Genomic DNA, 25,387 nt, shown 5'->3' on the forward strand with positions numbered 1-25,387 from the left:
CTCAGAAAGGTATCAAAATAAGAGTTACTATTAACCTTAGGAAGGTTCAGAGACAAAGAAATTAATGAAAAAGCCCATGGTATTGATAACTAATAAGTTTAAATATAAATATGGTAGTTTTACAACATTTGTATTTGTTTTGTATTTTGAAGTGTTTGAAGTTAAAAAAAAAATCAGCTATCCACTTAAGTAAATTACAAAAGAAAAAAAAGACATGTGTTCGCACATGCATAAGTACCACTTTAGCATCGATCATGGCTCACTGCAACCTCAACTACCCAGTCCTCAAGCAATCCTCCCACCTCAGCCTCCTGAGTAGCTGGGACCACAGACACAAGCTACCACACCTGTCTAATTTTTACATTTTTTGTAAAGATGGAGTCTTATCTTGTTGCGCAGGCTCATCTCAAGGGATCCTCCTGCCTCACCCTCCTAATGTTGGGATTATGGGCATGAGCCACAACACCCAACCGGATAGTTTAAGTAACATTTAGGATAAAGTAGTAAGATAATGACACTCTTCACCACAAATTCATGCTGAGCCCTTCAGATCTCTCGTCCACTTTACTGTTACCATCCCTGCTCCCAGCTCTGACAGTCCCTGCCTTCCTCATTCCCTCAGTCTCCTCTGCTCTTCTCCATCCTTTGTGCATCTGGACCTGCATCCATCAGACCAAACACTACCACCTGCCAACTCTTTGGTTCAATCCAACATCCACCTTCACTATTAACACAGGGAATACATTTCTCCCCCATTAAATTCCTATCTTCTTTTCAGACCAACTCCAACGCCGCTTTTTGTGAGAAGCCTTTCCAGAATCCCTCATCTGAATGTGCTGTTTCTACCCCAATGCTCTCATAGCACTGTTCACATCTCCATGAACGCACGAGTAACACTAATTACTCTCATCACTTGTCTGGCTCCTTCAGAGATACACCATGAGGAAGACTCCTTTTTAAAAAGCTGATGACCTGACAACTCAAATAACTGGGTACCAATGTGCACACCAAAATACAAGAAAGACAGGAAATGCTGAAATGTTGTACTTCTGGAGTTTGTTACTGAGGTGTGCCCCCTTTGTGACAACTCATAGAACTGTACACTTGGGATTTGTGCAGTTTTTATATCTTTGTTATACTTAAAACATTACTTAAAAAAGAAAAACTTCTCTTAATGCAGTAAATTTCTAAACCTACTGAACTGAAGAGGGATTCACACGCTAACACTGCATGATCTTGGTTAGAAAATCTTAACATCTCATCTCAACTGTGGAGGGAAGGCAAAACCCTTACATGTGGACACTTACTACTATTGAAACTGGAAACAAACTTTACCAAATGAATGCTGACTATAATTTGCTTTAAGTTACTTTCTAGATTCCTATTGGAAAGATAAAGAATAGGGCTTCTTAAAAAATGGTCTTTTGGGCCAGGCACAGTGGCTCATGCCTGTAATCTCAGCACTTTAGGAAGCCAAGGTAGAAGGATTGCTTGAGCTCAGGAGTTTGAGACCAGCCTTGGTAACACTGTGAGACCTCATCTCTACTAAAAAAAAAAATAAAAATTAGCCAGGTGTGGTGACATGCACCTGTAGTCCCAGGTACTCAAGAGGTTAAGGTGGGAGGATCGCTTGAGCCCAGAGGCTGCAGGGAGCTGAGATCACACCACTGCATTACAGCCTGGGTAACAGAGCAAGACCATGTCTCAAAAGAAAAAAAAAAAGATTGGCCTTTATCTTTAGGTTTTAAAAACTAACTATTAAGTTTAATAGACATACAAAATATGCTTCAGCAAAAAAAAGAGACAGAATCTACTTTTCCCAAGTACGTTATTTAAATTTAAATGTTAATCAAATCAACTCTATCCTCAGACTTTCGTGTTTACAACATAATTGGCAACTAGAGTTTTCTCCCAAAAATTAAATTCTTGATTTACCATGGTTTAGATAAAAAAAATTAAGGCTAACACTAATCTTAAAAAAGAAAAAAGCCTGTAGGCCAGGCACAGTGGCTCATGCTTGTAATCCCAGCACTTTGGGAGGCCAAAGCGGGTGGACCACTTGAGGTCAGGAGTTCAAGACCTTAAGACTAGCCAACATGGCAAAACCCTGTCTATGCTAAAAATACAAAATAAATCCAGGCAGGATAAACCAGAAAATAGTGAGATTGAATACCTACAATGGATGGATGGTAACTGGGCAGAAAGAAGGAAAAAATAAAACTGGGACAGTAGGAATGAGATGAGACATATCTCTCAGCATACCTTTTTTACTGTTCTGAGTCAGAACCAAGATGTTTCACATATCCAAAATGTAAATGATTGCAATTAACAGGACATGAGAGAAACCCAAAACTGAATACAAGCAGTAATACATGGACCTAAATATATTATAAATGAATAACATAACCACACAGAAGAAGAAGTGACTAAAATATAAGCTAAGTAACTTTAGAAAATAGCATATGTATATTACAAGACTAAATACAAAAAGAACTGTACACAAATATTGCACCCTAGTAAATTTACTTTTCACCTGTGTATGGGTTAGAATTCTGAAACTATTGTATGTATATACTGGGAATGAGCATAAGTAATTATATTGGGATAATAGGAGCCGTATTTTTTACTGTCAGAGACCGGACTTACAAATAAGGAAAAGAGGAGACTAGCATGGATGCTACAGTATTCGATTAAAATCTGAGGGATCACTATGAATTCATGGTGTTTAAAGAAACGCAGGTGGATATGGAAATAGCTGGGGATGCTATCTATGCACATGTGCATGTCTCCCCTTGCTCTGTGCACTGAGAGAGACCGGAAATGGTGATGCCACAGTAGGAATGAACACACCAAGACTCCATTCTTCAAAGGAACTAGAGGCTCCTTGGAAAAATGACTGCTTCCAGAGGTGGGGTATATAAAATACGAGACAAGCCTGGAGCATGCTATGGCACCAGAAAGTAAAAAATGGCTCTAAAAATGATGGAGACTAGATAGAGGTGGTAGTTCTACAACACTGTGAATGTACTAAATTGTTTATTTTAAAAAGGTTAATTTTGTTAATTTCACTCAATAAATTTTTAAAAAATGATAGGGGCACAACAAAAGGCTCAGAAGCCAATTTGAGGAAGGCCACCTCTGAGACAATTGAAACAACAAAATAAGTTATTATAATAAAGAATCATAACCCATGGAATTAAATGGATATCCATGAGTTCATACTTACATAAAGAAATAAGAAAGAAATAAATGGCCGGGCACGGTGGCTCACGTCTGTAATCCCAGTACTTTGGGAGGCCGAGGCGGGTGGATCACAGAGTCAAGAGATCGAGACCATCCTGGTCAACATGGTGAAACTCCGTCTCTACTAAAAATACAAAATTAGCTGGCCATGGTGGCGCGTGCCTGTAATCCCAGCTACTCAGGAGCCTGAGGCAGGAGAATTGCCTGAACCCAGGAGGCAGAGGTTGCAGTGAGCAGAGATCGCGCCATTGCACTCCAGCCTGGGTAACAAGAGCGAAACTCTGTCTCAAAAAAAAAAAAAAAGAAAGAAAGAAATGAAGGAGGGCCAGGCATGGTGACTCAAGCCTATGATCCGAGCACTTTGGGAGGCTGAGGCAGGTGGATCACTTGAGGTCAAGAGCTCAAGACCAGCCGGGTCAACAAGGTGAAACCTGTCTCGACTAAAAATACAAAAAAATTAGCTGGGCATGGTGGCACACGCCTGTAATCCCAGCTACTCAGCTGGTAGAGGCACGAGAATCACTTGAATCCGGGAGGCGGAGGGTGCAGTGAGCCAAGCCAAGATTGCGCCACTGTGCTCGAGCCTGAGTGACAGAGCTAGACTTCAACTCAAAAAAAAAAGAAATGAGGGAGAGAGACATCTCTTCCTTTCAGTGGAATTCCAGTTAATTTATAAGTACAGAATAAATGATGGAAATAGAAAGTTACATTTGGCAAACACCACAGTAAGAACTGCTGCAGGCAGCCACAAATAAAGAACAAGTTCATGTCCTCTGCAGGGCCACGGATGGAGCCAGAGGCCATTATCCTTAGCAAACTAATGCAGGAACAGAAAACCAAATACCCCATGTTCTTATAGGTGGGAACTAAATGAGAATATGGACACACGGAGGGAAACAACACACACTGGAGCCTTTTGGAGGGTGTAGGGTGTAAGGAGAGAGAGGATCAGAAAAAATATCTAATGGGTATAATACCTGGGTGATGAAATAATCTGTACAACAAACCCCATGACACAAGTATACCTAGGCAACAAATCTGCACTTGTACCCTTGAACTTAAAATTAAAGTTTTAAAAAATTGCTGCAGGCAAAAATTATCAAATAATGTTAACATTTGTAGGTAAAAGTATGATGAGAAACAGGATATTGGCTCCCACAAAATGCTTATTAACTACAATGGCAAAAATAGTAACTTTACAGTGGAAAAGCCTATCAGACACCACTTCAACCAAGTGATCGAAGCAAACATCAGCAGTAACAAGACACATCATCATCACATACCTCCTGGTACAATGTGCTACGAAGGCTACAGCCAGGGTATGGTGGCTTGTGCCTGTAAGCCTAGCAGTTTGGGAGGCTGAGGCAGCAGGATTGCTTGAGCCCAGGAGTTTGAGACCAGCCTGGAAAACACAGTGAGACCTTGCCTCTACAAAAAAATTTTAAAAATTAGCTAGGCATGGTAGTGCATGTCTGTGATCCTTCCCTCAACTTGGAAGCTGAGGTGAGGTGACTGACTGGGCTCAGGAAGTCAAGGCTGCAGTGAACCATGATCACACCACTTTGCTCCAGCCTGTGTGACAGAGTGAGACCCTGTTTCAAAAAGAAAAAAAGAGGAGACCAGGTGCGATGGCCCACGCATATTATCCTACACTTTGGGAGGCCAAGGCGGGTGGATCACCTGAGGTCAGGAATTTGAGACAAGCCTGAAAAACATGGAGAAACTCCGTCTCTCCTAAAAATACAAAAATTAGCTGGCTGTGATGGCAGGTGCCTGTAATCCCAGCTGCTTGGGAGGCTGAGGCAGGAGAATAGCTTAAGCCCAGGGGGCGGAGGTTGCAGTGAGCCAAGATTGCACCACTATACTCCAGCTTGGGTTACAGAGCGAGACTCCATCTCAAAAAAAAAAAAGAAAAAAAGAAAGAAAAAAAAAGGACATAACATCAACATCATTTCTGTGGTATTCTTGCCAAAAATGCATTAGAGTTGTCCTTTGATATTCAAGGGGGATTGGTTCCAATATCTTTGAGGATATCAAAATCTGCAGATGCTCAAGTCTCTGAATAAGACAATTGACACAAGAACACAAAATCAAACACCGCATGTTCTCACTCATAGACGGGTGTTGAACAACGAGAACACATGGACACAGGGAGGGGAGCACTACATACTGGGGTCTGTTGGGGGGAAATAGGGGAGGGACAGCAGGGGGTGGGGAGTTGGGGAGAGATAGCATGGGGAGAAATGCCAGATATAGGTGAAGGGGAGGAAGGCAGCAAATCACACTGCCACGTATGCACCTATGCAACAATCTTGCATGTTCTTCACATGTACCCCAAAACCTAAAATGCAATTAAAAAAAAGAAACTCTCAGCCCCATTCCCTAAAAAGGGAAAAGAGGGGCTCAAAATGGAGTTAATAATTGGTCAGGACTATGTGATAATGTCTTCATAAAAATCCTGAAACTCTGGGGTTTGTAGAGCTTTCATGTTGTTGAATACAAAAGTGGTGCACCAGAAATCCCATGAGAACAGAAGCTCCTCACCCTTTTGAACCTCCTCATCTAGTTGTTCATCTATATCCTTTATCATATTCTTTACTATATATTAAACTGGTGAACACAAATGTTAAAAAAAAAAAAAAAAGACACAGTCTTTGCATATGACCTACACACAGCCTCTTGTCTAGTTTAAATTACCTCTAGATTATTTACAATAATGAATATAACATAAATGCTATATAAATAGCTGTTATTCTATTTTTTAATGGAATGATGACAAAAAAAGTTTGTATATGTTCAGTACAGACACAAACATTGTAAACCTAACTACATTTCTGATTCGTGGTTGGTCCAATCTGTGTATACAGAGGGCCGGCTACGCCTCAACATAACCAGAGAAATCATCAGGCAAATTCAAATTAAGGGGCATTCCACAAAACTGTCGAGGACATAAAAGACAAAGAAAGGGCTGGGCACGGCGGCTCACACCTATAATCCCAGCACTTTGGGAAGCCTAGGAAAACAAATGGATCACCTAAGGTCAGGAGTTCAAAACCAGCCTGGCCAACCTGGCAAAACCCCATCTCTACTAAAAATACAAAATTAGCTGGTGTGGTAGCAGGCGCCTGTAATCTCAGCTACTAGGGAGGCTGAGGCAGGAGAACTGCTTGAACCCAGGAGGTGGAGGTTGCAGTGAGCCGAGATCGCGCCACTGCACTCCAGCCTGGGAGACATAGTGAGACTCCATCTCAAAAAAAAAAAAGATGGAGGAAATTTCCCATACTGGAAGCAACTAAGAGGACATGACAACTAAATGCAATGTGGGATCCTAGACTGCACCCTGGGAGAGCAACATGGGATCCTAGATTGGACCCTGGCACAGAAGGACGTTAGTGGGAACTCCAGTGAAATTCAAATAAGGTTTGTAGATTAGTTAATAATTTTGAATCAAAGTTAATTTTTTGGTTTAGAAAATTATACTACTCTGGTCATATATAAGTTGTTAATATTGAGGGAAGCTGGGTATAAGGGAAATCTGTGTACAATTTTTGTACATTTATTGTAAATCTAAAAGTATTTCAAAATAGTTTTTTAAAACACATTTACTGCTGTTCAACTTACAGTTTAATTTACTGTTTTGCAGCTCTCTCCTCCCTCCTCTCCAACACTACAGCAGGGATATTCCTCTAACTTGTTTGCTAATAATGCATCCCAGACCACAAACAGTGCCTGGCACACAGAAGGCACTCAACAAACACAGGTCGACAGTTTCAGCAAGCCAGAATGATGATGGTGTGTTCCAAAAGACTTAGTATTAATTTTTTCTTGTATCATATTTGAAAGCAGCTTTGCTTATTCTGTAAAGAAAAACAAATCTAAAAACTTTCATTCACTGTTTGTTTACAAAGAAGAATCATGGTTTTCAATAAAATGCTTCGTTTGGTATTTCTGTTGTTATAGCTAACAGGATATGGATCTGATCTTTCCTAGCAGTAAGTGTTTTCTCAGAAGATACTATAGTCTACTGATTCAAAGGTACACATTTTCCCCCATATTTCACCATCTGAAATCAAGGTGACTCTTACACATGATGGCATGTCATAGTTTAATCAGCAGCTGCTTTTCCTGCTTAGCAGTACTTTACAATCATGGTGCATCTAATGGTGTATTAAATCTGATGACATCTGGTAATGAATAAAGCATTTTCAAAATATTTTTGGAGCTCCACTTCCAACGCAACAGCATAAGCTCTGCTGAACCTCTGTGCAGTGCAACTAGTGAAAATCATTGTTTTAAAAACCTCTTAAGAGTACCTGAAAATTGTCTCAAGGACAAATAGCAAATGAAGAAACATCTATACAAGAAAATCTATAAAAATTCAGTGTGAAAGGTAAGAGTACAGTGTTTGAACCAAGATCATTCCCCGCTCTCCTCTCCCCGAGCAATGAGGTAGAGATCTCACTCCAGACTACATCAGCCAAGAACATAGGGCTCCCTTGCTCTCCAGCTCCATGCTGCGGGATTTCATCCTGGGAGAAGCAGGACTTAACCTTTCTCCTGCTGTCTCCAGCTGCCTGTAGCTAAGGTTAAGTCCTAGGCAAGTGCAATTGAGATGTGGGGGTTGCCTTACTCCACCCAACCCTCGCTGATGGAATGAAGGCTCCACCTCGGGTGCAGTGTGATAAGAATATTAGGCCCTGACAGCCCTTCATGGGGCTTGTGAGGCGGTGGTTCCACACTTAGAAAGGCAGAGCCACAAGAACTTCAACCTTCTGGCCTCTCCACTTAGTGCTCAGCTCCTAGAGTGGGGTTGTCACTCAGAGAAAAACCTGTCATTATCCTCAGTCCCACCTCAAGACTCAGAAATCTTGCCTGGAGCCATAAAACAGTTCCTGATCTCTTCCCAAAGAAAGGGCTTCATTTGCAACAGTGCCGGGAGAAGTTTGGGCCTAAGAGCCCTTTCAAAAACAGTGGAAGTTGTGGTGAGAGAATGGGGAGAATTGTGGCTCTAGTGAAGATACAGCCTGGAGTGTGGGCGCTAGCTTGCAGGAGAGAACCTGCAAAAGAGGCGGCAAGGAAGAGTCCTCCTGGGGTCAGACAAATATCGGACACTGACCTCAGACACTATTTCTTCAACAGAACCATAATTTTAACATAGAATACATTATAGGCGAAAAAGAAAAAATAAAGGAACCACAATTTAATTAGTTTGTAGCAGAATTTATGCCCCAGGGCATTGGTGTAAACAATAAAACAATCATCTGGCAATTAGTGTAGGAGTCTTAGAAAGAGGAAGAGAGAGCCCTACAAATAACAAGGGGTATCTCAGGGTGACTGTGGCCAAACCAAGACCTGAAGCTCCAGCTAGCCCTAAACAAATAAACCAGCAAATAATAACAGGTTAAGGGGATCTCACTACCCAGAGTTGCTAAAATATACTTTTCTTAACTGTCCAGTTTCCAATAAAAAATTATGAAATGTTCAAAGAAACAGAAAAATACAACCCATACACCAAAGCAGGAAAAAACCCAAGCAGGTAACAGAAACTGCCTGGGAGTTCAACTAGATGAACTAGATGTTAGATTGACTGACTGATTGATTGATTGACTGATTTATACAGAGTCTACCTTTGTCACCCAGGCTGGAGTGCAATGGAGTGATCTCGGCTCATTGCAACTTCCACCTCCCGGGTTCAAGCAATTCTCCCTGCCTCAGTTTCCCAAATAGCTGGGATTACAGGTCCTCACCACCAGCTAATTTTTGTATTTTTAGTAGAGATGGGGTTTTGCCATATTGGCCAGGCTGGTCTCGAACTCCTGACCTCCAGCAATCCACCTGCCTCAGCCTCCTAAAGTACTAGAATTACAGGCGTGAGCCACCATGCCCAGCCAGGATTTATTTTTAAAAGGATTTCAAATCAGCCATTATAAATACACTCACAGAACTAAAAGAAAATTTAAGAAGTAAAAGAAGGTATGACAAAGTGGCATCAAACACAATCTGTCAATAAGGAGAGAATTTTAAGAAAAAAACCAATGGAAATTCTGGAGTTGAAAAGTACAATAATAGAAGTAAAAATTTACTAGAGGACTTTGTGATGGTTCATTTTATGTGTCAATCTCACAGGGCTAGAGAATGCCCAGAGGGCTGGTAAAATATTATTTCTGAATATGTCTGTGAAGGTATTTCTAGAGGAGATTAATGCATTTGAATCTGTAAACTGAGGAAAGAAGATCACCCTCACCAACGCGGGTGATATCATCCAATCTATTAAGAACCTGAGTAGATCAAAAAGGTGGAAAAAGGACAAATTTATTTCTGGTCTGAGCCAGGATATGCTGCCCTCAAACATCAGCACACCTGGTCCTCAGGTCTTTGACCATGGACTGGGACTTTCATCATTGGCTCCTTTATCTCCAGGCCTTTGGACTCAGACTGAATTACACCACTAGCTTTCCTGGTCCTCCAGCTTGCGGGCACCAGATACTGGGACCTCTCAGCCTCCATAATCACATGAGCCAATCCCTATAATAAATCTTCTTTTGTGTGTGTGTGTGTGTGTGTGTGTGTGTGTGTGTGTGTGTGTATGTGTGTGTGTTTGTGTGTTCTGTTTCTCTGAAGAACCCTAATACCTGCCTCAACAACAGATTTGAACACAATGAAGAAAGAATTACCAAACTTGAAGACAGGACAGTAGAGATTATGTAAGCTCAAAAGGGGAAAAAAAATGAATAAAAATGAACAAAGCCTCAAAGAAAGGTGGAACACCACTAAGCACACTACCACATGTGTAACGGGAATACCAGAAGGAAAGAAGAGAGAAAGGAGAAGAAAAAACATTCAAAGAAATAATGACTTAATACTTCCCAAATTTACTGAAAAACAATACGCTGTCATCCAGGAAGCTCAACAGACTCCAAACAGGGTCAATAAAAAGAGACCCACAAACACAGGAAATGAGGCAGAAATGATAAAAGTCCAACACAAGAAAACCTCGAAAGCTGCAAGAAAAAAATGACATCACTTACAAGGAAACTCCCATAAAATTTATAGCTTCTCAGCAGAAATAATAGAGGACAAGGGCAATGCAATAACACAGTGTTCAAAAACAACAAAAGCCCCTGTTAACCAATAATCCTATGTCCAGAAAAGCTGTCTCTAAAAAATAAAGGTGAAATAAAGACATAACTAAATAAACAAAAACTGAGGGAATTCATTGTGAACAGACATGCCTTATAAGAAATGCTAAGGGAAAATTCTTCAGGCTGAAAGGAAGTGACCCCAGATGGTGGTTCAAATCCACAAAAAGAGCAGCAATAGTTATGAAATTAGAATAGACACTATTAGTGAATATTTTCTTTTTTCGGTTAACTGATTTAAAAAGCCAATTGTATAAAATATTTATATAATTCACTGCTGGATCTATAACATGTACAAAAATATCAGTAATATAATTGCCAATAATAGCACAGAGGAGGTAGGTGGAAATAAAACTGTAATGGGCTAAGGAAATAATAACACATAAAAATAGTAATTATAACAATATATTGCTTGGTTTGCAACATTAACAGATGTAACATGTATAACAATACCCTCCAAAGGGATAAAAGGAAATAGACATACATAGGAGTAATACTCCTATATAGTAGTAAAATTAAGCTAGTAAAAATCTAAAGCTGATTCTTTATAAGGTGAGAGACTACTAAAATTACTCAACAGTAGTGAAAAGTCATTAATGAAATAAAAATGCTACATTAGAATTCAATCATTGAAAAAAAAAAAAAACAAGGGAAGAACACAGGAACAAAAAAGACATGAGGCACAGGAAAAACAAAAGTCAGATGACAGAAATGAATCCAGCCATATCAATAACAGCATTATATATGAATATATAACACAAAAAATGCAGAGAGTGTCAGACTGGATTTTAAAAGCATGATCCAACTATATGTTGTCTACAGGAGACACACTAAATTCAAAGATAAACAGATTGAAGTAAAAGAGTAAGAATGTATAAAGGTCCCATCACTTTGAAAAAGTCTGGTAATTCCTCTAATGATTAAACATAGTAAGAGTTATGATATTACCCAGCAATTCCCCTCCTTGGTAAATATCCAAGAGAAATAAAAACACATATCCACACAGAAACATGTACCTGAATGTTTATAGCAGCATTAATCGTAATAGCCAAAAGGTGTAGACAACCCAAAGTTCACTGGCAGATGGATAGATAAACAGTGTGGTGTATCATACAAGGGACCATTCATTATTCAGCTGTAAGAAGGGACGAAGCGCACATCCCTTCTATGTAAAGTAACCCCACTGTGAATTGATCTACCGCAACATGGATGAACCTTGAAAAGATTACACGAAGTGAAAGAAGACAGTCACAAAAGACCACATACTATATGATTCGATTTATCTGAAAATTCAGAACAGGGAAATCTATAGACAGAAAAATCAGTGGTTGCCTAACCCCTAGGAAGGCAAGGAAGGGGAGGGAGGTAGGGGTTAGGGCAGTAACAGTGAAAGGGTACAGGATTTCTTTTTGAGGTAATAAAAATGTTCTAAAATTGACTGTAGTGATGGATACATGTATCTGTGAATATACCAAAAACAATTAATTGTACACTTTAAATGGTGAATTGTAGAGTAGGTAAATTATATCTCAATAAAGCTGTTTAAAAATGTTTAAATACATTTTTGCTGAAGGAATTAATCATTTATCTAACAAATGTTTATTAAATGTTTACTAAGCACCACTGGATCACGTACTGCAAAGTAATGCCAGTCTCTGTCCCCATGGTAGGGATCTATGACTGCTTCATCAGTCTCACCCAGGGTCTAGATTGCACCAGACCACAGCACGAGGGTCATCAGGAGTCCTGCTCCTCCCAGCAAGAGACATGTAACTACTCCTGCCCCACTCTCACAATACCCACCTACAACTTTCCTAATGTGTCCTTCCACATAATTGGAAATCTGCCTCAATTGTCTGTGGGAATGCTGGTATCTGCTGAAACTGTTACTCTGTCTTGAACCACAGCTTCCCTGGCAGGATTCCTGACATACTCCCAACTCTATGCCAATCCTGTGGACCAGCTCATGTATTCTTTCAAGTGATAAATGAGGACCATGTCAAACCAGTACTTCTAGGAACTGTACCATGATTACCAGCTAAACATTGAGAGAGCCTAGGAGTTCTGTGCTGGTCCTAATGAGCATCTCACAATTCCAAAGGATGAATACTCTACTCCCCTTCAGAACTTGTAGCTGCACATGCAGTTCCCTGTACCTAATATGCCCAGTGTTCCCCACTCTGCCTGGCTTGGCCTTCACATTCATCCGTCACATTCCACCTCCTGTGTAAAACACCTGAAGAATTAGCAGTTTCTGCCTCTGCTCTTCTGGGCAACAGACCAACAGCTAAGAGCATAAGGTCTTGAATTAGGCTGCCTGAATTCAAACTTTAACTCCACTACTTAACATATGACCTTGGTAAGTTTTTCAGTCACTCTGCCTTGGTTTTTCTATTTACAGAAAGGGGATAATATCTCCCATGGTTGTTATGAGGATCAAAATACATATAATATACTTACAGGCAAGTATTGTTATTGTTTCCATCTAATTCTATCTGATGGTATTTTTGTTTACAGGTATGTTTCCCTCACCAGTCCCTGAGCTGCTCAAAGGCATAAAATTACTTACTGCTTTTCTTATTAATAGCATATAATATAGGGTTAGGTGCAAGACAGGTACTTGTAAAGGACCCATGAATTAATGAAAAAAAAAAAACCCATCAGTCTAGCAATGTCAAAGGTTATATAAATTATACCTTCAAAATAAAAATCAGAGCACGTGGTTTATGGGTACATTAGAATTGAATCTCTGGAATCAGGACCTCTCTGGAAAATCCAGGCTGTCTGACTGCCAGAACTCTCTAGAAAGAATACAAATGCCCAACAATTTGAGTGGTTACAGAAATGATAACATTTAACACAGGAGATTTTATGTAACCCTAACCAGAAACCTGTGTTGATACCTGGAAGAGTCTGGAAAAAAACACTAAGTAGAAAAACAGAGTAGAAGCTTGCAAAAAAGAATTATGGAGCTATTCAGAGTGATGATCAAAGAGAACAGACTGTGTATGTGCATCTAACACTTCGTGGTGAAAGAATCTTTATTTTTTTTAATTAATTTTCATTCTAAAGATAGCTTAATAAAAAGAATAATAATGATGCTTATAAGGCCTTTACATAAGCAACAAGAAAAATGAAATGGAGATACCAAGACTTCTAATCTTTCAAATAACATTCTCCACTACCATAATTCTCTGAATAAGTTTCCTGATAAGAAAAAAATCCATATGCTTTTCTGATCATCAACCCTCTTATTTCATAAGTAGACTTTTAATAGCCAGTCATTTGTTTTATTCATGTCAGGGACAATCAATAGTTTGATTAAATTTACTATTCAAAGTATCTCTTGATTGGCTGGGTGTGGTGGCACATGCCTATAGTCCCAGCTCCTCCTGTGGGTGAGGCAAAATAATTGCCTGAACCTGGGAGACAAAGGTTGCAGTGAGCCGAGAATTTGCCACTGCACTTCAGCCTAAGCAACAGAGCAAGGTTCTGCCTCAAAAACAAACAAAAACAAAGCACTTCCTGATTAAGTCTCTTCATTTGGTACAATACAAACATGATTTCTAAAATGTACATACCTGTATATAAAGAAAAAAGGACTTTAGCAAGTTTTTCATTCATTTTCCCCCAAGAGTTCTCCCCAAAATTAGAGCCCAACTCAGAGAAAGACAAAGAATGGGAAAAGACTCTACTTGCTCAAAGCACAGAGCATGGTTTTACTTATATCAGCTTTTTTAACATATACATGGACATCCAGGTATATACATATGCAATATGTATATACAGACATGGATGTAAACACACGTAAGAAAACAATAAAGTCACAAAGCAGTCTTTTCAGTTATCGTCATGAGTCAGTAAAACAACATCAGCAACAGCACCTTCAAGTAGCCCAGGTGATGACAGCTACTCTAACAAACTAATGATGCAACCACCTCAACATTTCTACTTTCTTCTCATCATCAACATTCCTTAGATTAATCAAAGGTAAGGAGACAAGTAAGAAGTATGGGTAGGAATCTACTTCAAGTAGTTTCTCTTCAATTAAAAAAAAATTACATTATCCTTAAATTATGTAATTCCAATCAATGAACAGATAGCTTCTCTTTAAAACACAGTTTAATTGTCTAAACATAATTAATTTTTTAAAAATGTTTCAATAGTCCAATCAGAATTGCCACTCATCCCCTCTTAAATACTTTTGCCTAAGGAGTAATCTGTCAATGCATGCAGTTTAAATCATTAACTACATAGTACCCAATCATTAGCATAACTAGCATGTAAATTTCACGAAGGCACTAATTGTGTCCTTTTAAGTGTTTTATACAACACTCAGTACAAAGAAGCTTATTAAGCACTTATTATGTTTAGTAAAAAGAACAAAATGCCAAAACAAAAGTCTTTATTATTAAACTTGGCTGTCACGTATACTATAAACCACTGATCAGTATCTGTTTCTCCAAGTACAATTATAAGAAACTGAAAACAAAACAAACCCCGTTGGAATTAGAAATTCTGTCTCCTCTGTCCAAGAATACTGTTTCACTTTTGTATCAGAAAGAAACTGCCAGCAGATAGCATGTAACATGCAGGTTGCCAGGGTATTTGACCTAAGCATTTAGGCACCTTAAGGAAGCAAAAAGCCTAGTACATTTCATGCACATTTTCCAAGTCATTTTTCTTACCTTTCCCATTTTGCCATGTAGTATACCAAGACAAAGTAAGGAAGGAAGTGATAAATGCTAAAGCAGTGGCTACAGTTCCATTGCGGAGCCTCATCTCATTTCATCATCACACTGGTCCATATGTTTATGGTGATGACAACCAGGACTGTTTTATTTTTACTCTGAGAGTCAACTGAATCCACTGCTCCTGGCTCTAGGCCAATAGAAATCAATAAGAGAGGTTCATTTCAGATGATCTGCAGGAGAAGCCTAGCAGCAATGCCATTCACAACTGCATTCAGGATTGTCTTAGCGGTCTTCATACACTGATGCCTTGGCCTTTTCCTTTCCTATTCAGGAGAAAAGAGAAAGAAAAGCTCACTCAGTAATGCAAAATGTAAGTTTCTTCATTTACTCTTCTCCATTATAAACAGACTTTTGGCAGGGCTAAACTGTGTCTATAAAGATTATCCCTACATTGAAACTACTCATTTAACATACTAGAATTATATGATCCTTCTCTTCCAGGATAAAAACACAAAACAGCTTCAAACTATATTCCCTCCTCATTGGTTTTGTTTTGTCTGTAAAAAGAAAGTAATGGTTACTGATTTTAAAGGGAGAAGTGGAGCTCACAGATTCCAAGATGAGAACTCTAATGATTACACATTGGTTCCTGAGTAACATAATCTTTCTCCCAGTTTTCCTATTCCAAAATAATAGGTAATTTTTTTAAATAAGAAAATTGACAGAATACAACATACAAAGGTCGAAAGACCTGGGCCCTTGACCCAGTTCTGTCATTACTTAAATGATTTGGGGCATGCCATTTTGCTAGGCCTCAAGGTTTCATTCATAAAATAAGGAAAACTGTCTTGTGTCCTCTTTCATATATTGTCATAAATTATTAAAAGGTTACACTTAATACTGCTGTTTATCACTGTCATAAAATAAATGTCATTTTTCCAGTGACTAACCCACTCCCAGGGTGTAAACTGGAAATATTTAAGCATTTAGAAAATGCAGCAATCCAGCCAGGATACTGTATGCCACAGGCCCTATTACTCTGCATTGCTTAAACTCAAGAAATCTGGGAGATAAGCACAGCGTTCAGCATATAATAGGTTCTTTAAAAATGTTAATGTACTAAAAACCAAACTTTTTTGGTTAATTGAACAACAACAACAAGAAAAAAAAAACAACCAGACAGCTACTGGTTCAGTCCACTCTAGGCAGTTAGTCTCAAAGACTTGCATGGATTCCTGGTGGCCTCAGGGGGTACCACAGGATGCACCTGGTAATATACTGAATGACACTCCGGTGAGGGAGTTAATGTACCTCTGAAAATGGCCAGCAGTCCCAAGGGAAAATTCTCTCAGGGAAGAGCATGACTGATTAAAGCAGCCATTTGCAAGCAATTCAGAAATTGCCACCCCACTACTTCTTAACACTGAACATTATTAGAAATTCCCCCTAGTAAAGAAAGATCACAGATCACAGGGGCATAGCACTAATGATAGCCACTACAACTCACGAAATGTTTCCTATGTGCCTGATCCACCATATGGTTTAAATCTTCACAAAATCCTATGAGGCAGACATTATTAACCCTGTTCTACATACTAGGAAATGAATCCAGAGAAAGAACTCTAATTTGTCTGTCTCCGAAGTCCAGGCTGTCATCTACCACACTTTCCCTCTCAAATGAGGCCACCTGCACCTGGCAATATGAAGAGAAGTGCCAGCGATACTCCAAGTATCAGGTTAAACTGCAGAATCTTCCCAGAGTATTAATCACCACACTGTAAGTGTAAGTTTAAAAAAAATTTTATATTATATAACAAACATGAATCTACTATGGAGTAAGTTGCAAAATTCATGGAAATTTTCAAAGTCTAAGCATACAACTTTAAACAAATCTCCACTTCCTGTAGCTTTTGGCTAATACCTCACCACGACCTCCACCAAACTGGCTGTTAACCCTCCTCAGCCGTTCTACCTTCCATATAATAGTCTAGAAGCACCTAACCTCTTTTACTACCTGAACACAAGGAGCTCTAAAAATACTTTCATGGATAAGTTATCATGTTCTCTAAGACTGAACTTATTCACCTTCTACAGTTATGACAAGTTAACATGAAACATGCTCACGTCTACAGTTTAGAATTAAAATCTTTACAATGGCCAGGCGAGGTGGCTCATACCTGTAATCCCAGCACTTTGGGAAGCCGAGGGGGGCAGATCACCTGAGGTCAGGAGTTCGAGACCAGCCTGGCCAACATGGCAAAACCCCATCTCTACTAAAATTACAAAAATTAGCCGGGTGTGGTGGTGGACACCTATAATCCCAGCTACTTGGGAGGCTGAGGCATGGAGAATTACTTGAACCCGTGAGGCAGAGGTTACAGTGAGCCGAGATCGTGCCACTGCACTCCAGCTTGGGCGACAGAGTGACTCTGTCTCAAAAAAAAAATCTTCACAGCAAGACTCCTCTAATTGTCTTAAATCAATAAGCACCCAATAATGAATTCTGATTATAAAAACAGGGGTGATAATTCTACGAATTATATAACTTGGAACGTTAATCCTGGTGTGGCATTATATTAAACACTTATAACTTTCAGCTGCTATCTACTTCACACTATTTTACTTCAGAAAGAATTTTGTTCTAGTAAAAAATCTAAAAAGTGTACAGGTTATTAGAGTAAGCACTCAATTCATAATAATAGGAAAGTAAAGAGCACATCGCAGAGTAAAGGATATGTTTAAAGTTTTACTAAATACAAATAAAGCTTGCAAAAAATTCTGTAGAAATGCATAGAGACAAGTAAAAGTAAATGAACTCTAAAAACCAAAGTAAACTATTGATATACTACCCCTAATATATGAAAAAATTAAAAAATACTGGATCCAGGAAGTTATGAAACTCTGGTCTGAAGAACATACTTACAATGAATTCTACTAACAAATAAGCCTGGAAATTCTGCAAGAAAAAGATGTGTGTTTTACTCAGTAAGAATGTAGTCATACATTTTTAATTAGAGTTTCCCAGCTAATAAGGTTAATTGCACAGCACAAGTGAACAAGCTCTTCAGACAAGAGTAAAACCAAGTATCTACTCGCTCTTCAATCATGAGACATAATTCACAGGCTGGCTTGTAAGACACAGGCGACCCACAGTTTTATTAGTGTCCACATTCGCAAAAATTTTAATCTAGCTTCTTAACATTCTCGGAGACCATAACCTAACACGTTTGAATCTTTCACAACAAAAAAGGTAGTGGCTAAAATTGCTAGTCATTTCTCCACCCTCCCAAAGGTGAATGGAACTTTTAACTCTAGACATCAGACTCAGAAATCTGTTTTGTTAGCAGTCCTTTAAGGGCTGCAGTCTTTATTTTACTATTGGATACAAAACCTTTACTTAATTTGTTTTAAAGTGTTCTCTGAAATAATATAATCCAAGGCTGAGAACACTTTGCTGAACGTTTGGCATATTCCTTCATCAGCATCCCACAGACAGGGCAGAGGTGCCTTAATAATGAAAGGCACAATAATCCCCGATATCCGGAATCAAAATCCATGACGTAAGCCTATATAACTTTACACACCACAATTATGGCAAAATTAATTTATTTGCCATTTATAAAAGGGCCAATGGTTGTCTTTTATACAGCTTACATAATGTCATCGCCCAGTGCGTTTTCGGATTTACTCCTGTGGGTTAAAGAGACCTATGTCATGATAACCTGTTCATCAAACTATTTTTTAAAATTCAGAACAAGAAACATAAACCACAAAACCCGTATTATTTTATTCTAAAATTACAGTCTCCATTCCAACGAACGACTTTGTCACTATCTTTTTTATCAAAGAATCCGTCCAACAGCAAAAGCACAACAGCAAAATATATGGAAAGCATTCAAAGCATACATTGTGCCTGCTTCTATTTCCAAAGCGGAAAAAAGGCAACGAACCCGCTCCAGAGAAACACACTGTTGCGAGGAATAAAGGCGGGTGTGCGTGTGGCTCGACTGCCAGCTCAGAAAAGCTCGCCTCCGAGATGTTACCTGGCACACTTGGTGGAATTACCGAGACCCAGCCTCAGGGTCCTACTGCGGCTTCCTCCTTACCGAGGGAGCTGAGGCCTGAGGAAGCGGGGGGTGCTCTTTCACGCGGGCCGCGCAGCCCTTCACTTTGTGTGAAAATTCGCGGCGAAGGCTGCACGGCCGGTCCTCTCCGCGAGCAGCCGCAGCCCCAGCTCCTGCGCCCGGGAACGCCTGGCCCCCGCCCACCTGCCCCGCGGCCCCGCGAAGGCGCCGACTCCCGCGCGGCCGCCGGGTCCTGCAGGCAGCTGTCCCTCCCCCTCCGCAACCCCCAGATCCGCACTTTGCTCCACTTTCCCCCAAAGTCGCCGAGCCCCGCCGTGCCGGGGAGCGCCGTGAACGCACCAGGCGCCGGGCCGACCGCAGGGAGGGCGCGCGGCCCCGAGGGGTGCGCGGTGCGGGGCAGGGACGCGGGGAGGACGCCCCGACCCGCTCCCCGCGCCCTCCCCCGAGGCCCAGCCGCGCCCCGAGCCGGCCCCGCGCCCAGAAGCGCCAGCAGCTCCCCGCGCAGAGCTCCGGCCAGGCCGCGGCGCAGGCAGCTCCGTTACCAGCAGGTGGATCTCCCGCAGCCCGGGGCCGCCAGCCCGGCCGCCGGCGCCGCCCCCAGCTCCCGCGCCCTCCGCGCAGCCGCCCCGCGCCCCCTCCCATTCCCGCGCGCCGCCGCCGCTGCGAGCCCCTCACCCGCCGCTGGCGTCGCCGAGCTCCCGCGGCCGCCGGCGGAGCTGCTGTGGCCGCCGCTGCCGCCGCCGCCGCCGCCGCTGCCGCCCGCCCCGCCGGCTCCGCCCCCGCCGCTGGAGCGCCCGCCCCGCCCAGCCGGGCCGCCCCGACCCCGCCAGCCATTGGCCGCCCGCCGCTGGCCCCGCGCACCCCGCGCCCTGCGCCCCGCCAGTGGCCCGCGCGGCTGTCACTTAGGGGGACCGCCGCGCTGCCTACGGAGCCCTCGGGAGGCCGGCAAGGCTCACCGGTGTCACCGCGAGGTCCGGAGCGGCGCCGCGGGCTTGGGTCCCCGCTCTGGGCGCTGGCTTGCTCCCGCCGCCACATCTGGCTGGGATCCTCCCGGCGCGTGCAGGGGCCGCTCTGGCGGCCAACAAAGGCCTGGGCAAGCCCTCGGCCTGCGCCTTGGCGCGCGACCCGACCACCCGGACTGCCCCAGCGCCCAGGCACCCGCCCGCCTCGACCCGGGCCCTTCCCAGCGGCGCGGCCCACTCTAGGCCGCCCAGCTTGGTTAGCATCCCCATGGACAGGCCCCGGGCCCAGCCCCGCAGGAGCTCCCGAGGCCCCGCGGACGGTCGCTACAGCCCCAACTTCCCGGTGAGAACCCCCAATCGGCCAGAAGGGCTGACTTCAGCAACCGGGAAGAAGAAATACAACCAGAGTTTCAACGCACATAGTTGGGTGCTAATGCCCCTGATTTTCCACCATGCCCCGTTCTCCTGAGCCCCATGTCCTAAGCTGTCACCGTGTCATAAGGTTAGAGGTTAACTTCAAAGGCAAAAAATTGGCTCATTTGTAGAAAACCTGAGTGGTCTGCCCCTATTTTTCTTAGTGTCCATAGGACTTTGCTAACAGTAACTACCTCTGGGCACATTCTCTTTTGAATACTTACCATATAGCAGGCATGGTGTTAGGTCGTTCATTGCATATCTCATGTTTTAAATTTATTCCCCATTCATCATACGAGGAAACTATCTGAGAGGTGAAAGTGCTTACCCACGGTCACACAGCTGATAAAGGTAAGGGGTTCAAACACAAGGGGTGTGTTAACTTTATTGCTGCAGTAATCCTTACAGCAATCCTACAGTGTAACAAGAGAATTGAAGGGCCAAAGATTAAGGAGGCAGCTTTGTTCCTGCCATGATCCCAAAGTAGTAAGTAGATTCTTTTCAGAAAACAGTAATTTCAATAATTGAAACCTCTTAAGAGGCATCAGAATGGGGTCCCCTCCCCACCTCTGATAAATTCCTTTATTTTTATCTCAGGATAATAATAATTAATAATCAACTAGAACATGCATGGAGTTAGCAGCTCTCCCATGTTGAGGTTCCTCCATGATGGCTAGTTTAAAGCTTCAGGAAGAGACACATGACATCCCTGCTCCCATGGTCTCTTACCAGTTTAGGGGAACCAGACCAAAAGATCTGTCCACTGCCCAGCACTGTGGACACAACTTGGGGGATTACAGCCATGATATCCAATGACAACTCTTCTCTCTACTTGGGGTGTCTTTTCTCTCTACTTCCAGTTTGGCTGTGTCCCCACCCAAATCTCATCTTGAATTGTAACTCCACAATTCCTGTGTGTCATGAGAGGAACCTGGTGGGAGGTAATTAAATCATGAGAGCGGGTCTTTCCTGTGCTGTTCTCGTGATAGTGAATGAGTCTCACAAGATCTGATGGTTTTAAAAACGAGAATTTCCCTGCACAAACTCTCTCTCTCTGCCTCCTGCCATCCATGTAAGACGTGATTTGCTCCTCCTTGTCTTCTACTATGTTTGTGAGGCTTCATGAACCATGTGGAACTGTAAGTCCATTGAACCTCTTTTGTAAATTGCCCAGTCTTGGGTATGTCTTTATCAGCAGCTTGAAAACAGATGACTACATTAGGGACCTAAAGCCAGATTTCCCTGTATTCTATGACAAAGCCATTGCCAAGTAGCAAGCTGGCGATTGATTCATGACCAGATATAAACAGATGTAAAGCCTGAGACCATTCCAGGGTACAGCTTTTAATACATTGTTGGATATATCTTGCCTAAAATATCTCCTAGGAATAGATGATTCTAGGCCTTGCTATTACAGTGCTCTTAATGACAGACAAGCAAACTATTTCTTGCAGAGGAAGAAAATACTGCCATTTGATAACATTATGGAGAATGCCCCCAAGCCATTTCCATGGATTGCCCAAAAGACCAAATGGAACAGGAGCTATTATCCCTACTTTATTCAGGAAGAAACTGAGGCCTTGAGAAATTAAGATATTTGACAGACACAAATAGTAATTTAGGCAACTAGTGAATGATTGAATCAGAATTCAAATCCAGGTCTGTTTGATTCTGGAGCCCCTACATCACCCCTCCCTCCAGACTACCTCTCTGTTCACATCTTCAGCAAGTTACAACATTTTGTTGAGTGGATGAATATTTTTACATATATTTCCCAGCAGGGCACAGTGGCTCATGCCTGCAATCCCAGCACTTTGGGAAGCTGAGGTAGGAGGATTGCTTGAGCCCAGGAGTTCAAGACCGGCCTGGGAAACATAGTGAGACCCATGTCTTTAAAACAATTAAAATTAAACATTAGCCAGGTGTGCATACACCTGTAGTCCCAGCTACTGGGAAGGCTGAGGCAGGAGGATCACTTCAGCCTAGGAGTTCCAGGTTACAATGAAACATAATCATGCCACTGCACTGCAGCCTGGGTGACAGAGCAAGATCCCATCTCTCTCTCGCTCTCAAAAAAAAAAAAAAAAAAAAAAAAAGCCAAGTGCAGTGGCTCACACCTGTAATCTCAGCACTTTGAGAAGCCGAGGTCGGTGGATCACCTGAGGTCCAGGAGGTCGGTGGATCACCTGAGGTCCAGGAGTTCAAGACCAGCCTGACCAACATGGTGAAACCCCATCTCTACCAAAAATACAAAAATTAGCTGGGCGTACCTGTGATCCCAGCTACTTGGGAGGCTGAGGCAGGAGAATCACTAGAACCTGGGAGGTAGGGGTTGCAGTAAGCTGAGATCGTGCCATTGCGCTCCAGCCTGGGCAACAAGAGCAAAACTCAGTCTTAAAAAAAAGATGTTTCTCTCCACCTTCTCCAGTTTTTTCTCTTGGTGAAGGAAGGAAACGAAAGCATTTACAGACATTCTATAAGCAGAGGCATATGTCAGAGGAGAAAGGAAAGTGGGAAAGGACAAGCTTCAGTTACCAACTCCAAAGGCTTATTCAGATAAGCAGGAATTCCCCCTGGACTCTGGTTAGTGGAGGAAACACAGCAAAAGACAAAAGGTATACAGGAAAAACACAACTGCTTTCACTTGGAGGCTTTTTAAATACTTCATTGCTACTTCAACTGGCAGCAGAAGGGCAGGTTTTGGAAGATACAGTTACACTTATCTCAAACCATATACATTGTAGCTCAGGAAAGTCTGGATTTCAGTGAGTTGTCCCAAAAGACTGGAATGCCACAGAATCTATGACTCTAAGGTATGTGGTAGAATTGGTTGATGATTCGTGTTAACTTTGCAGAGTTTATGATCCTGGATTTTTCAACTAGTCCATAGTATCTGTTAATTAACTGTCAAAGACAGTCCATCTAAACCCCACTGAGTCTCATTCCATATCTTTTTCTCTTTTTAATATTTTGATGATGATTCTCCTTCTCTATCACTTCCTTTTTATTTCTTCTCTACTGCTGCAGTTTCTGTTTCTGCCTTTATTTCATACTCAGTGGAACTGTACCCAAGAGGTTCTGCCAGAACTTTACCATTTTACAGTCTGTCCCCAACAAAGCTTCTATGTTGAGACTGTTTTCCTTTCCACACACATTTTCACTGTTATACAAATTTTTCTGAGTGCTTATGATTACAGAGGCAGCCGTTATCTAACCACAAAGTGCTCACCGTAGGAGAAGTGGGTAAGTAATTAAACCACAGTACAATGCTGCAAACCCATGGTTCTGGAACAGTCAATAGGATTAAGCCATCTTGGGGCAAGGAAGGCTTCCTGGAAGTGATATCTGAGCTAAAAGCAGAGTACACAAAGGAAATGAATCTTTTCCTTTTATCTCTTTGATGGTAACTGGCTGTTAGTGGGGCCATGCCTATAGCAGCCAGCTTCTAAGAATTCAAGCACACAATCTCTAGGTCTCTTCTTGTCTACCCTATCCCCCTCCATGCATTAACAATCAAGCTTGCATTATTTATGAATATTTATAAAGATTGTGTTTTCTGTCTTCTTGGCTACTAGCTCTAGTGGGATTCTTCCCCCCACCTAGTGCAAAGCCTTCTAGGAGACTTCTCCATTGTAATTGATCAGCAGTGCACTCAATCACTTTCATCTAGAAACTAGATAAACTGAGACCAGGCTGAACAGTAAGAGTCTATTAATTCTTTGTTAGATGCAGAGTGTTTCAGATACACCATGCAGACTATTTCTATTGTATAATCAGGGCACGTGAGGCCCAAGAAATTAAGGAGAGAAAATTCAAATAGAATCAACTACTGTGTTTAATATTCAACTCTAGGCGGATGTTAACTTTCATCCAAATGTAACACCTTAGATTTTTAGCTGAGAACTGATTTATTTTTATTTAATTTAATTTTTTTATTTTATTTTTTGAGACAGAGTTTTACTCCCATCACCCAGGCTGGAGTGCAGTGATGTGATCTCAGCTCACTGTAACCTCCACATCCCAGGCTCAGTGATTCTTTCGCTTCAGCCTCCCAAGTACCTGGGGCTACAGGCATAAACCACCATGGTTGGCTAACTTTTGTATTTTTTGTAAAGACACGATTTTGCGATATTGCCCAGGCTGGTCTTGAACTCCTGAGTTCAAGTGATGTGCCCACCTTGGCCTCCCAAAGTGCTGAGATTACACGGGTGAGCCCCTGTGCCCAGCAAAATTATTCTTATTTTTAAATTTTTACTCTTCTGCCCCACACTTTTGCTCAAAGAGAGAACCCTTGAAAGATGCCTATTCTATTTCACATTCACACCATTGGGGAAGATGTATGTATCAGGTGCCTCATACAATGTTAGGTTGTGTGGCCATATAATTATGAAATCATAAGTTCTTACCATGCTTAAGTGTTGTGGCATTGGTATGTACATAATGTATGCAAGGCATTCCTAAAATTTTTACAGAAAACCCTAGGACGAAAGAGAATCTGGCCTGTCGCAGTGGGGGACAGGCTCCCCTGCATGCATCATTAGAACAAACAGCAATGCTGAGTGGCAGCAAAAATCTCTGTCAAAATGGCTTAGAAAGCTTGAAGGGATTGTTCCTCTCTTGTGAGGGATGTAGCCACACCATTCAAGCTGACTCACTTGTTTTCATTATATTTGAGGTATACTCAGAAGACACAGTGGAAGAGAATTGTGTGCCAGACAATTACAGAGCTTTGGAGATTTTTCTTTTATTTTTCTTCTTTTATACATTTGGTACTTGTAAAAGATACTGGATGAACAGCCCTGTATCTGAATTCCACCCATGCATAAAACCAATTCGAGCAATTCAACTGT

At 41.8% G+C, this 25,387-nt stretch overlaps 1 protein-coding gene across 3 annotated transcripts in view; it reads right to left on the reverse strand.

The window, feature by feature from the left end:
* The window catches only part of MGAT4A (alpha-1,3-mannosyl-glycoprotein 4-beta-N-acetylglucosaminyltransferase A), a 116,996-nt gene extending 97,122 nt beyond the window's left edge, over positions 1 to 19,874 (reverse strand). The window contains exons 1-2 of one of the 3 annotated variants that reach the window (XM_021671759.2): positions 19,837 to 19,866; positions 15,071 to 15,399 (exon numbers count right to left, since the gene is read on the reverse strand). In XM_021671759.2, the coding sequence (XP_021527434.1) occupies positions 15,071 to 15,164 (94 nt within the window). In that variant the 5' untranslated portion in view covers positions 15,165 to 15,399; positions 19,837 to 19,866. Of the gene's footprint in view, positions 1 to 15,070; positions 15,510 to 19,836 lie in introns of those variants that run through there. The other 2 variants (XM_064371402.1, XM_064371403.1) reach the window with 2 other exon arrangements.
* Between the last annotated feature and the right edge of the window lie 5,513 nt (positions 19,875 to 25,387).

Source organism: Aotus nancymaae, unplaced genomic scaffold, assembly GCF_030222135.1.
Source record: "Aotus nancymaae isolate 86718 unplaced genomic scaffold, 86718_ANA_hifiasm-v0.15.2.pri h1tg000131l, whole genome shotgun sequence".
In the NCBI taxonomy this organism is placed as follows: Eukaryota; Metazoa; Chordata; class Mammalia; order Primates; family Aotidae; genus Aotus; species Aotus nancymaae.